General features: G+C 40.2%; 1 protein-coding gene across 4 annotated transcripts in view; it reads left to right on the top strand.

Moving 5' to 3' along the window:
• Positions 1–13,285, top strand: part of LOC140488030 (SWI/SNF-related matrix-associated actin-dependent regulator of chromatin subfamily E member 1-related-like) — a 133,621-nt gene that overhangs the window by 56,582 nt on the left and 63,754 nt on the right. For all 4 annotated transcript variants that reach the window (XR_011962985.1, XR_011962987.1, XR_011962986.1 and 1 more), the window contains exon 10: positions 3,941–4,008. Coding sequence is in view for 1 of the 4 variants with exons in the window: in XM_072587622.1 (XP_072443723.1) it covers positions 3,941–3,995 (55 nt within the window). In the remaining 3 variants the exon portion in view is untranslated. The remainder of the gene's footprint in view (positions 1–3,940; positions 4,009–13,285) is intronic.

Raw genomic sequence — 13,285 nt, forward strand, 5'->3', positions numbered from 1 at the left:
TTCTTTTTCTTCTTTCCAATTTGCATCTTTTTCTTTTCCACACTTTCTATTTGCGTAGAATATTATGCACTTTTTCATTAATAATTTTTGTTGAAGGTATATTACGCAGTAATTGGCATTTCATGTCAGGTAGCAAATGCTGTCTGTTAAAATTACACTGGTGGATTTATGTGTTGCCTAGATGCAACGATTATCTGTAATCTTTTATATAACTCGTAGTCAGTTACAGAATATAAAATATTCTAATAATAAAGCTGTTATACACACCATTATCATGGCCACTGATTTCTATTTACTGAGTATTAAAAGTAAAGGTGAACTTGCCATAATCTTACGAAACCATAGGGCTGCTCTCTCATTAGAGAGAGATGACACCTGGTGGTTTAAGTTGAGAGTGTGTTGCTGTAAAGGCACAGCAGGTCAGGCAGCATCTGAGGAGCAGGAAAAAGGCAATGATAGTGGTGTGCATAACAGCTTTATCATTAGAAAATAGCAATATTCTGTAACTGACTGTGGTTTAAACTAAGGGTCACCATGCCTCAGGCAAGGGGAGAGGTTGAGAAGGAGAGTCCTTCATGGTAATCCTCAGTCAGAGTGAGAATTGAACTCACTCTGTTGCATCATTCTGAGTTACATACCAGCCATTTAGTCAACTGAGCTAACCAACTCCCTGAATACTATTGTGAGTAGATCCAAAATAATAGCCTATTAATATTGGCTTGACATCCAATGGGGCACTTGCACCCAATGGATTGAGCATATAAAGCCCTTGCCCCATTTTATCTCAGCAGTTGCTCTGGATGGTCATTGGGAATCAGGCTAATTACCTGCACATCTGAAAGCATCTCTGTTATGAAAACAATGTGGAGTGCAATCTTTGCTGGGTGTAAAAGTAATTGAAAATGTGGTTGCCTTTCAGAAGAATGTCATGATGATCAATATTTTAGTTGAAGATTTTGTTTTTTTTTGTTTCCAATTTCTGGTACAAATGTCTGTCTTATATTCATAAATAAATGGAGTGTGTGCTTCAAAATTACTTTAATCTCCTTTTAAATACCTGCAGTCCCCAAAAGTAGCCCTTCTTTCACTATCAACTACTATCACACTCTGAAACTCCGTTTCCTCTCTGCTGTCATTGCCTCATCATGCTCCTCTCATTATTTCCCATTTCTGATCTCAGTTGTTCTACACTTTTGTTTTAAATCTCGCCAGTTATGATTTGCACTCCTCTCACAGCAGTTCAGCAGCACTGATGGAAATTGTCGTGTACATCCTCTTTGATTATGTACATGGTGTCTGATCTATGTTGATACTGCTTAAAATGTCATCGGGTATGCATGAAGTGATTCCAGTCTTAAGTATCTGAAAGCAGGTCTTTTCCTCTCCTGCAGTGTAACCTCCAGAATCTTCAAAACACCTTTTATATGTGGCCACTTGGCACCAGGAATGCCATGCATTCAGCCTCTATGCGAATGCCAATACCATGAATTCAATTGTCTTAATACCTCTTCAATTTCCCAACTACCTCTCACAGTTAGTTGTCTTGTCCGACTTTTAGTCTCCCCATCCTCTGCATGCATCGAACCCCATTTCATTTAGTCCAACTCCACCTCACCCAACTTTGACTTATTTTGGCTTCCTTTCTCCCAAAAAACATCAAGTCTGATCTTCCCTGCATGATAGTATTTCACTGTAACTCTGCTCTCAATTACATACGATGTATATCTGTAACTATAGCCATTTACGGTCTCTCTTATCTTTTCTCCAGACATAGCACCCAGGCAACTGAAGACTCATGTCTGGAGTTCGGTCTCTCAAATCTCACCTTTTTCTAAAAGGAACTGAAGTAAGCCAATCTCTTTGACCCAAGCTTTTGATCATCTATCCTGTTTTCTTCCTTGCTTTGCTTTTCCTTTCCATCATGCCTAGCCATTAAGTGTAAACTGCAAGCAATTTGAAGCGAAGAGAGAGAAAGTTGCAGAAAGTCAGCATCTGCAGAGAAAAAGAGTTGAGATTTCAGGTCAACGACTTTTTGTCAAACTTTATGAATGATAGTAATGTGTGAGTTTCTGAGCAAGTGGGAGGGAGAAGAGGTCCAGAAGAATAAAAGAGATGTTCTATGATAGGGTGCTGGTCCGAGGAGGTTAAACAGCAAAAAAAATCATCTAACAGCTAGAGTGAGTGCCAGTGGAATATGCCAAAGAAATCGACGTTACTTCTAAATGAATCATGAAATGCTACATAAAGGCATTTGAATGTAACATTAAATATTAAAGAAATAAATAAAATGAATATCAATACAGAATATCAAACAAGAAAAACTGCTCAGTACAAGATGGAGAGGGAAGTGCAGGAATGGAAGGAAAAAGTCAAATGTGGATCAGGTGAAGGAAGGGTGGCATTGGAAATGAAGTTACTATGGTAGTCCAGTTTGTGATGAGAACAGAAATAGCACTGATACCCAAGACTTCAGTGTACCAGAAAGAGAGATAAGGAACAATCCCGAGTAGGATACTAGAATGTACTAACAGTAATGTTACACCTGATGTCACATTAGTGGCCAATTGTTTCTGGAAATGAGGTGATCCTGTCACAAACTTTGGAGGGGTTTAGCACGGGATAATATCTTTGGAGATGTTTGTGACCTAGCTGTTGCTGGTCAATTGCAATAAAGAGATGTTGGTTCATTGTTGAAGGTCTGACTAGAGTGGGCTGCTAGGATCAAAGTGGTTGCTGAGGCACGAATAATTCAACAGGATGACTTTCAGAAATTATTTACTGGAGCAAAGCACATGCCTGTAATAAAGTTGCTTTGCTGTTTTTGTACTTTCTAAGCTTAGTACCTTATAATTGCTGTTCAATTCAAAAGTACCACTTGATAACAATTGTGGCCATTTCAGTTCCAGAGTGGCACTGCACTCTGGCTTGGTGCTTCCATCTGAGAAACACCCTTGATTTCTGAGAACTCTTTTCACTTCTGGTATACAGCAGTGTTCGAACTTGAAGCAGACTCTCCCCTTCTCCATCTGCTGAGCCCAGGCCATGTACTTTCAGCTCGAAACCCCCAAAGACCTTCTGAAAAAGTCCCACAGACAGTTCCGCTGAATTACACCTGAGGTTCTACCTTAATTAACCTATCACAATGGTAACTAAAGGTTACTTGAGATGCCTGATGGGGATTTACATTAATTAACTTGCTAACTACAAAACTAAACCCTGAGGTCTGTGTGAATAATTTAAATTTCTAATGAAATCAGGGCAATTCTTCTCAGTTTTGCCATCAGCAGTTCCCCAGATAAATTAAGACCACTTGCTGTTTTATGGCTTTTGCCCTCCTAACTCTGAACTGCCACCACTTGAGGTATTCTGGAAATTGCTAAACTCCAGCATTTTAGTTATCATAATCTTATAAATGTAATTTTCCCAAAAGTATATTACCTCTAAAATATTAATATGAATCTTGAACTAAATCAGTGCTTCCCAAATGTTTTCCTACTTTGACCTCATTTCAAGTCTCAAATCATAAGGACCTCTCTGTGAGAGTGGACTGTTAGGGGTCTGAGAGAAAGGGCGTATTAGAACAGGAGCACAGTGTAATAACTGGGTTGGAGCAGTCAGTGCTGCCTTAGAGCCCAACTCCACTACATTTTAGCTCGCTGCCCACTTTCAGAAGCCCTGAACAAAGCCATCACATCAAAGCTTGCTTAAGTTAAAACAACAAAAAATATTGAAGTATTTGTAAGCTAAACAAGCAGATGTTTAAGTCATGTAATATTTTATAGATTTATATAACCACCTCATATATTAATTGGACAAAATCATAGCATTTGCAACTTAAGTTAAACAGAAAAAAAGAGTCTCTGAGAAGAGTTAAGTTTAATCACGTATTATGTCAGCCCTGATGGAACTCTCAATCATTTTTCTTCTCCATCTTTAAAAGGAAAGAGGTAAAGGAGGAGGAACATATTGGAAAGAGCTGGAATTTAAAAGGCTGAAGCCACCTTCTGTGTAAGTTTCTACAATTCAATATTATTTGACATTATGACCTTACCTAGTAACACATGGAGAAAGTGAGGACTGCAGATGCTGGAGATCAGAGCTGAAAATGTGTTGCTGGAAAAGCGCAACAGGTCAGGCAGCATCCAAGGAGCAGGAGAATCGACGTTTCGGGCATAAGCCCTTATTCAGGAAGGGCTTGTGCCCGAAACGTCGATTCTCCTGTTCCTTGGATGCTGCCTGACCTTCTGCGCTTTTCCAGCAACACATTTTCAGCTAGTAACACAGTTTCATTGTTCTTTGTTAAAGCAAAAACTTATTTATTTCTGCTTTCTACTTTTAAATTGTATTGTTTTTCTCAATGGTTGTTTGAACAGTTATGTGCGGCAACTGTTGTGCTTATATCTGCCATTTATGTCCTTCTCGCTTTGGTTATTTTATTATTATTCATTATTGCGAGAAGGATTTATTCAAACGTTCAAAACAATTCATTTATACAAGGGACAATTACATTCTGATGAAGCAGCTGATATATATGATTTAATTTTATTGCATTCAGCCTGTCATGCTCATTGAATGGAAATGAATATTTTCTCATAAGCATTTTCATTTTCACATTCCTACCAAGGCAAACATATAAAGAAATTTAGCTTCTTATGGACCTTCCCTAGTTGTGTTGGATCAAAGGGAGGTGGTTGAAAGACAAACTGCAGAGAGAAAAACAATCTCAGACTAAAGTCCGCCAATGAAAAGTTTCTAAATCCATATCAAATAGAATAATTTAGCAATGTTCTACGTTTGCATGTTATTGTCCATCAAATTAAATTCTAATTAACGTTCTTAATGTAAGAGTAGAGTTTTGCTTTGGGAGCAATCACTGCTTCTCTGGCAATGTATGAACACCCCAGGTATGTTCACCTGATAGGCCAAGGCCTTGGTGGACAGACAGGTTGGATGGGAAGTTAGGGAAGTGTGAAGCCTGTGGGATTTCCGGTATGAGTTGTGAGGAATAGGATGAGGGCTGACCGGTCCATTCAAGCTGCACCTGGAAGTCATTGGAAGAGGAGCACTCACTGTCACTGTCCATCATGCTGGAAATCAAAAGTGAGCAGCAGGGTAGAAAATCGCTGTGACCAGTCTGAGTGGGGGGAGTAAGTGACTCTAACTGCAGAAAATTCTATTTTCAGGACTTTTAATGGTGAACAACATTGGTCACAGACCCATGCGATGTACAGCTCCCTGGTTATCATTGAAGAATAATATGGTGGTTATGGTAGGGGATTTTAACTTTCCTAACAGAGACTGGGACTACCATAGCGTTAAGGGTTTAGATGGAGAGGAATTTGTTAAGTATGTACAAGAAAAGTTTCTGATTTGGTATGTGGATGTACCTACTAAAGAAGGTCGAAAACTTGACCTACTCTTGGGAAATATGACAGGGCAGATGACTGAAGTGTCAGTGGGGGAGCATTTTGGGGCCAACAACCATAATTCTTCTAGTTTATAATAGTGATTGAAAGGGATAGACCTGATCTAAAAGTTGAAGTTCTAAATTAGATTAGATTACATTACAGTGTGGAAACAGGCCCTTCGGCCCAACAAGTCCACACCGACCCGCCGAAGCGCAACCCACCCAGACCCCTACATTTACCCCTTACCTAACACTACGGGCAATTTAGCATGGCCAATTCACCTAACCTGCACATCTTTGGAGGAAACCTCCACATGTGGGAGGAAACCGGAGCACCCGGAGATGTTGTGGGCAGCACGGTGGAGGGCTGTTTTTCAGACTGGATGCTTGTGACCAGTGGAGTTTCACAAGGATCGGTGCTGGGTACACTACTTTTCTTCATTTATATAAATGATTTGGATGTGAGCATTAGAGGTATAGTTAGTAAGTTTGCAGATGACACCAAAATTGGAGGTGTAATGGACAGTGAAGAAGATTACCTCAGATTGCAACAGGATCTTGATCAGATGGGCCAATGGTCTGAGAAATGGCAGATGGAGTTTAATTTAGATAAATGTGAGGTGCTGCATTTTGGGAAAGCAAATCTTAGCTGGACTTAATGGTAAGGTCCTAGGGAGTGTTGCTGAACAAAGAGACCTTGGAGTGCAGGTTTATAGTTCCTTGAAGGTGAAGTTGCAGGAAGATAGAATAATGAAGGTGGCGTTTGGTATGCTTTCCTTTATTGGTCAGAATATTGAGTACAGGAGTTGGGAGATCATGTTGCGGCTGGACAGGACATTGGTTAGGTCACTGTTGGAATATTATGTGCAATTCTGGTCTCCTTTCTATTGGAAAGATGTTGTAAAGCGTGAAAGGGTTTAGAAAAAATTCACAAGGATGTTGCAAGGTTGGAGGATTTGGAGTATTGGGAGAGGTTGAATAGGCTAGGGCTGTTTTCCCTGGCGCAATGGATGCTGAGGGGTGACCTTTATAGAGGTTTGCAAAATTATGAGGGGCATGGATAGGGTAAATAGACAAAGTCTTTTCCCTGGGATGGGGGAGTCCAGAACTAGAGGGTATAGGTTTAGGGTGAGAGGGGAAAGATATAAAAGAGACCTAAGGGGCAGCTTTTTCACACAGAGGGTGGTACATGTATGGAATGAGCTGCCAGAGGAAGTGGTGGAGGCTGGTACAATTGCAACATTTAAAAGGCATTTGGATGGGTATATGAATTGGAAGGGTTTGAGGAAATATGGGCTAGGTGCTGGCAGGTGGGAATAGATTGGATTGGGATATCTGGTCGGTATGGACGAATTGGACCAAAGGGTCTGTTTCCGTGCTGTATATCTCTGTGACCATCTCTACTGCAGCGACTCCTGCACAACTCTTTGATGCTGTAACAACTTTAACACACTGTCATAGAGTTGTACAGTGTAGAAACAGACCCCTTGTCCAACTGATTCATGCCGATCAGATGTCTTAAATTAATCTAGTCCCATTTTCTAGCTTTGGCCCATGTCCCTCTAAACCCTTCCTATTTATATACCCACCTGGATGCCTTTTAAATGTAATTGTATCAGCCTTCAGCATTTCCTCTATCAGCTCATTCCTTACACATACCACCCTCTGTGTGAAAACATTGCCCTGTAGGTCCCTTTTAATCTTTCCCCATGTAACTTAAACCTTTGCCCTGTAGTTTTGGACACCCCTACCCTGAAGAGCAAGCCTTGTCTATGCACCTGATTCAGCCCCCTCATGATTTTATAAACCTCTACAAGGTCACCCCTCAACCTTCGACACTACAGTGAAACAGCCCCAGTCTATTTAGCCTCTCCCTATAGCGCAAACTCTCCAAATCAGGCAATATCCTTGTGAATCTTTTCTAACCCTTTCAAGTTTCATAACAGCACAACTGAATTTCTTGTGCCCTGGAATAACCTTTGGAATTACGAATGAAAAGAAAGAAAGCTGTTTTTATATGGCAGGGCACTTTACGTATTACCTTTTAGCTCTTGTAATACAGAGAGAGGAAAAAAAAAGCCAAAATTGTTCACAGCAACTTCCTGTAGACAATAATGTCACAATGTTTACCAAGTTAAAAATCACACAACACCAGATTATAGTCCAACAGGTTTATTTGGAAGCACTAGCTTTCAGAGTGCTGCAGGAGCAGTGCTCTGAAAGCTAGTGGTTCCAAATAAACCTTTTGGACTATAATCTGGTGTTATGTGATTTTTAACTTTGTCCACCCCAGTCGAATACCGGCTCCTCCACATAAGGCAACAAACGGGCACACTTCCTCCGCTCTTTTTCAAATTAGTGTATGTGAATGTCTTACACATGTCGGAGGCCTCAGTTCTATATCTAATCAGCAACAGCAGTGTTGCACTTCCTCAGTATTGTCACTCCCTTATTGTTGTCCGAGACATTGCACTTAGGTTTTTGGGCCAGCATGTCCAGGTACATGCAGCATTTTAGGCTGTGATGGCCATGATAATATGTCAAGACCTGCCCAAGCAAGTGAGCAGAGAAGAGTGAGGCCTTCGATCTCATCTAGTTTGTTGAGACAAACAGATAACACTATGCATTCATCTAAACCATGAGAGAAATGAATATTTCTGGCAGTTGACTTTGGCAAAGTTCTGGGTAGGAGAGGTGGATAGGGTAATGCAGGGTTCCAAACATCAGGATTGTGGAGTTGGGAGTGGGATGAGACCCTCTTGGCTCTGTAGAAACACGTTTGCTTTAAAAGTAATCTTTTGATATATTGCTGTCTTAAGAATATTTCACAGGGTATGCTTGCAGCTGCCTGGTTTATAGTGGTCCTCCAGTGGGTGTGAGGACCACTGGACGTACTGGACATATTTGACGTACTCAATGCTTACCTGTTTCAAGATGCCTAATAAATGATCATCATGAATTTATTGGTGAGAATAATATCCTTGTATATGGTGTGCTTTGAACTCATTTATATGTCTGAAAATGGATTCAATGTACAACGATTTCTTTTCCTTTGGTTTGGAGTGCTGAAACCCTTGAGGGTAATTACTTTGAATAATTAATAGGAACATGACAACAGTCCCAATAAAATGAAGTGCTATGAATTTTATTAAATTGTGTCCTTCTTTAATAGTGTCTCATTTTGTTGTGAATTTGATTTGCACTTCACTGAACTTTTTAGTTGTCTTGCCTTTCCTTTGGTTGACCCAAAGGGCTCACTTTGTGCTTTGCCTGTCCTCCTGGTTTGTTTTCTTTGTTTATTTCCTTGTATCGTTCCTGATTTTAGCCATTGGCTGCTATAGCTTCAATTGCCTGCAGAGCCCTAAGCTCAAGAATTCTTTCTCTGATCCTGTTCAGTTCTTTCTCGGCCTCTGTCTCTCCCTTGAAGATGCTGCGTCTGCTGTCAGAGTTTTTTTGGAAAATATACCATTGAAATGCTGTATGATGTATTAACTATATGGGCAGACATTTTTGGATGGATGGGTTTCCCATCATGTAGAATCAGTGGGAATGCATCCATGCCAATTACAGCAACTCCGCAACCATTGAGTGCAAACTTAGGGAGTGTCAGCTATTCTCGTTTGAATGTGAGGATGTCCCGTCTTATAAAGGCGCTTGTCACCTTGAATTACTTGCAGCTCTGTCATCTCAATAGTGCAGTGGCCAGGGCTGGAACTACAAGCAGTCCCCAGGTTACAAATCTCATTGTTTGCACTGGCTAAGTGTGGGGGGGTGAGGCCAGGGAGGTAGGGCAGGAGGGAATGTGGATCTAATGAAGAGAAGGAGATGAGTGTGTGGAGAGTGAGTCACCCATGGGAGAGTGGATATTTAAGTGAATCACCTAGTGTTAGAAGGAGGTTTTTGCCACCCGTTTTTCCTGCAGAGAAACCTGAGAAGGGTGAGCTGTTAGGCTTTCCATGCTCCTGAATACCACCTATCAGCTTCAAAATTGAGACACTGCAGCAAGTGGGCCTCAACTGGGCCAAGGGTGGAGAGGCCTCCCTTGGCATTACAGACAGGTCAGAGGCACTGGGAGGGTGTGAGAGTTAACTGGGGAATTTTACTGGCGTTCCCATCTGCAAATCTGTTCGTAGAAGGCCTTAGAATTCTGCCCTACATTTAAACTGCCCTATAAATGTAGATTGTTTTGTTTTCGCTATCCTGTCCTGCACATTAATTTGTGTTCTCCATCTCTCTGGAATTTTCCATTTTTGTTAATAATCAAAGTTCCTGTTGTGATGCTGAGCTACAAACAGCCATTTCACCCTATTTGGTTGACTGCTTTGTAATCGGCAGCCTGTTGTCTACAGCACTCTTAATCATAGTCTTTTGTCTTCCTGTGATTTGCCAACTTTAATCTGGTAAACTATTCCCTAAATCTGATTTTATAAATGGTCTATCAAACAGTCCCACAATGAAAATTTAAAACCGTGTTAAAGTGTTACAGTATGTGTAATGTTTATCAGCAGCTATCAATCACTTCTTGTATCCCCTGATACAGCTTCAGTAAATGTACTAGGTACGTCAAGAATTAACCAAAACTATCCAGCCCAGATTGAGATTTGAAACAAATGTTTTGTGCAACTGCTCCCAGCATTGCCAGGAGGGGGTATGATGATGTTTCTGAAACAGACGAATACTGATCAAATAAAAGCACAACACTGTAGATGCTGGAAATTTGAAACAAACACAGAGTCCTGGAGAAACTCAAGGGATTTGGCAGCATCTATGTGGAGAGAAAGAAAATTAATATTTTGAGTCTTATAACTCTGAAGATGGAGGGATTCTGAAAAAAAGGAGTCATTTTAGACTTGAAACATTGAACTCTTTGTTTCTTTCACTACATATATTGCAAGACCTACTGAATTTCTTCAGAATTCCTGGTATGTTTGTCTTAAATGCTGATCACACACTTCATCAAACTGCAAGAATAACATAAAAAAAACGAATCCTAGATGCTGGAGATCTGAAATAAGCAGAAACAGAAATTGTTGGAGAAACTCAGCAGGTCTGGCAGGATCTGTGAAGATACACATTAACATTTTGAGTCCAATGACCCTTCTCCAGAATTGATAGCAGCTAGAAAACGGTGGCATTTATGAGAATGACAGGGGGGTATGGGGGTAAAGAATAGGTGGATAAGTGAAGTGGGAGCCCAGAGAGAGGGGGAAAGAAAGGTGGACAAACAAAGGTATTGTTGATAGTAAGCCTGGAAAGAGGAAAAGCTCAATAGGTGATATTGGAGGCTATAAGTAAGTGAAAATGAGGTGGCCGTGCTGAAAGCAGTCCAAGATGTGGGGGTAAATAATAGACATGGAAGGAGGTGATCATGCCCCAAAATTGTTAAACTTGATGTTAAGTCCTGAAGGTTGTAATATCCCCACGTGGAAAATGAAGTATTATTCTTCCAACTTGCATTTAGCTTTGCTGGAGCACTTCAGCAACTGTTTGCTACTTTTTGTCATTTGAACTTACCATTTCACTTCCTTTATTCCTCTCTCTCCTCCTTTGATCCTATCTTTCTTCACTTGATCAGAAGTCGCATGTCACCAGGTTATAATCCAACAGGTTTATTTGAAATCACAACCATTCTGAATGCTGCTCCTTTGTCAGGTAAAGGACTTCACCTGATGATGGAGCAGCACTCCAAAAGCTTGTCATATCAAATAAGCCTGTTGGACTATAACCTGGTGTTGTGTGACTTCTGACTTTGTCCAGCCCAATAGCCCACTAGCTCCTCCCGATCATTTCTTCACTTGAATCACTCCTTCCTCTTTCTTCCAGTCCTTCATTTTTGATTGGAGCATTTTGCTTCACTTCTATCATCCCCTACCATGTTTGATTTTATCTCGTGTTTCTTTCATTTTTCTCATCTTAGTCCTTCCTCCTTATCCTGTCAATTTTATTTCTCGTTCTGCAACTAGTCTACAAATCTCTCCGGGAGAAAGGCAACAGAATCTGTGGTGCTGCAGTGGCTATACCACCAGGAGTCAGCTGGTTTAGAGGTAGAAGTAATGGGAAAAATTTGTTATAGCCATTGACTTCACAACTGGTTAAAGACAATGATATGTATTGGATACTAGACCCAGAACTCAATCGGGAAAGGATGAGTCTAGTAGCAGGCTGACCTCCTGTTTGATTGTATTCTATTGTTGTGGAGTGGTACTTAGGTTCATCATCCCCATCACTGTTGTTATCTTAATGCCGTGCTGCATGCTATAAGTAACCAGGGTTGTCCTAACTTTCCAATTGTTGCTAAAGTGGGTGGAGTTCGAGTTAAGCTAGTCTTTAATGTTATCGAGCTGCTTCTTTCACTTTCAGCCTCTTGGTCTTTCACCCATTTATCGATCTAATTGTCTGTCTCTATTCAGCATCAAAAGATCCATCAACCAAGTTTAATTACTCTGTGGCAAAACTACTGATTTATTATGAGCCAAGACTTATTTAATGAAGATGCAAAGCTGATTAACACACACAGCTTGAAAAATGAGGTGCTGGTGTTGGACTGGGATGGACAAAGTTAAAAATCATACACACCAGATTATAGTCCAACAGGTTTATTTGGAAGCACTGGCTTTCAAAGTGCTGCTCCTTCATCAGGTGGTTGTGGAGGTTAAGATCACGCTCACAGAATTTATAACCAAAGGAGTCCAGTGTCATGGAGATGTGATACAGTAAACAATCTTAGGTTAAAACCTTCATCTTTTATAGTGGGATATGCTGGTTTCTGTTGCATGTGAGCATGCTTTTAAACTGTGAGCATTCTGTGAGCATGATCTTAACCTCCACAACCCCTGACAAAGGATTGACGTTCCGAATGCTAGTGCTTCCAAATAAGCTTGAAAAATGGAAGCATAAATACTTATTGATCTAATAAGCTAACACATCCAAATATACCAGGTATAGGCAAGTAACAGTGTTCATTTCAGGGAATAACTTTGAGGAAAACACGTTAGCCAATAATTGTTAGTTCTTCAAAGGAAAAGGAATAAAATAAGAAATATTCAAGGTGGCTTTCAGTCAGGAACCTGACATTCATATGGCACCCAACACTGTAATTGTCACTGGGACCTTTGCAGATGTTATTTTGGAGAAAAGTTGGTTAAGGATTTTAATTTCCACAGTAAACTCATGACAAGTGTTTCTCAGAAAGGCAGGGACTGAGCTGGATAGGTTCTTGTAGCAGGCTCTGATCCAACTGAAATCCAAACCATCTGCAAACAAAAAACAATTCCTAACAGTCATTAACCCAGTCAGATAATTGCTAGTAAATGGGTCCAACAAATTAGTGTAAACCATATGGTTTCAAAGAGTGTCTTTTTTTCATTCAAAAAAGTCCAAAGTTGCATTTCACTGGTTCCTTCATATTAAAAAATATCCAAGTATAGTTCTCACCATAGACATTCAAATGGAGACACAACTGTCCACAATCCTTTCATCACAAATCCTCAAAGAAATTAATAATGAAGTGTCTTAATAAAAATCTTCTTCCTGTGGTAATTAGATACTTTGATCTTTCCGTCTGGGGAACATGTCTGAAGAACTTCATTTGTCTTATTTTGATGATATTTAATAGTTCTATTGTTCTTCCAGCTTCATTCAGTACATCTTCATTACTTCTTTTCTCCATCTAGTTTGTTATCCTTAAGCACTACACTTCAAAACTCTTAATTTTTTTTCCTCTTTGCCTACACACCAAGCTTCATGAGCCTTGAATTCATATTTAAATAACCCCTTTTAAGGAGTCTGTGAAATCCTGAGGCAATTTTCCGTTTTCACCATTTTCCGTTCCATCTGCAGCCTGTGCCCCACAATGACATGACAAGAACATGCTCTGTA

Source organism: Chiloscyllium punctatum, chromosome 2 (genome assembly GCF_047496795.1).
Source record: "Chiloscyllium punctatum isolate Juve2018m chromosome 2, sChiPun1.3, whole genome shotgun sequence".
Lineage (NCBI taxonomy): Eukaryota > Metazoa > Chordata > Chondrichthyes > Orectolobiformes > Hemiscylliidae > Chiloscyllium > Chiloscyllium punctatum.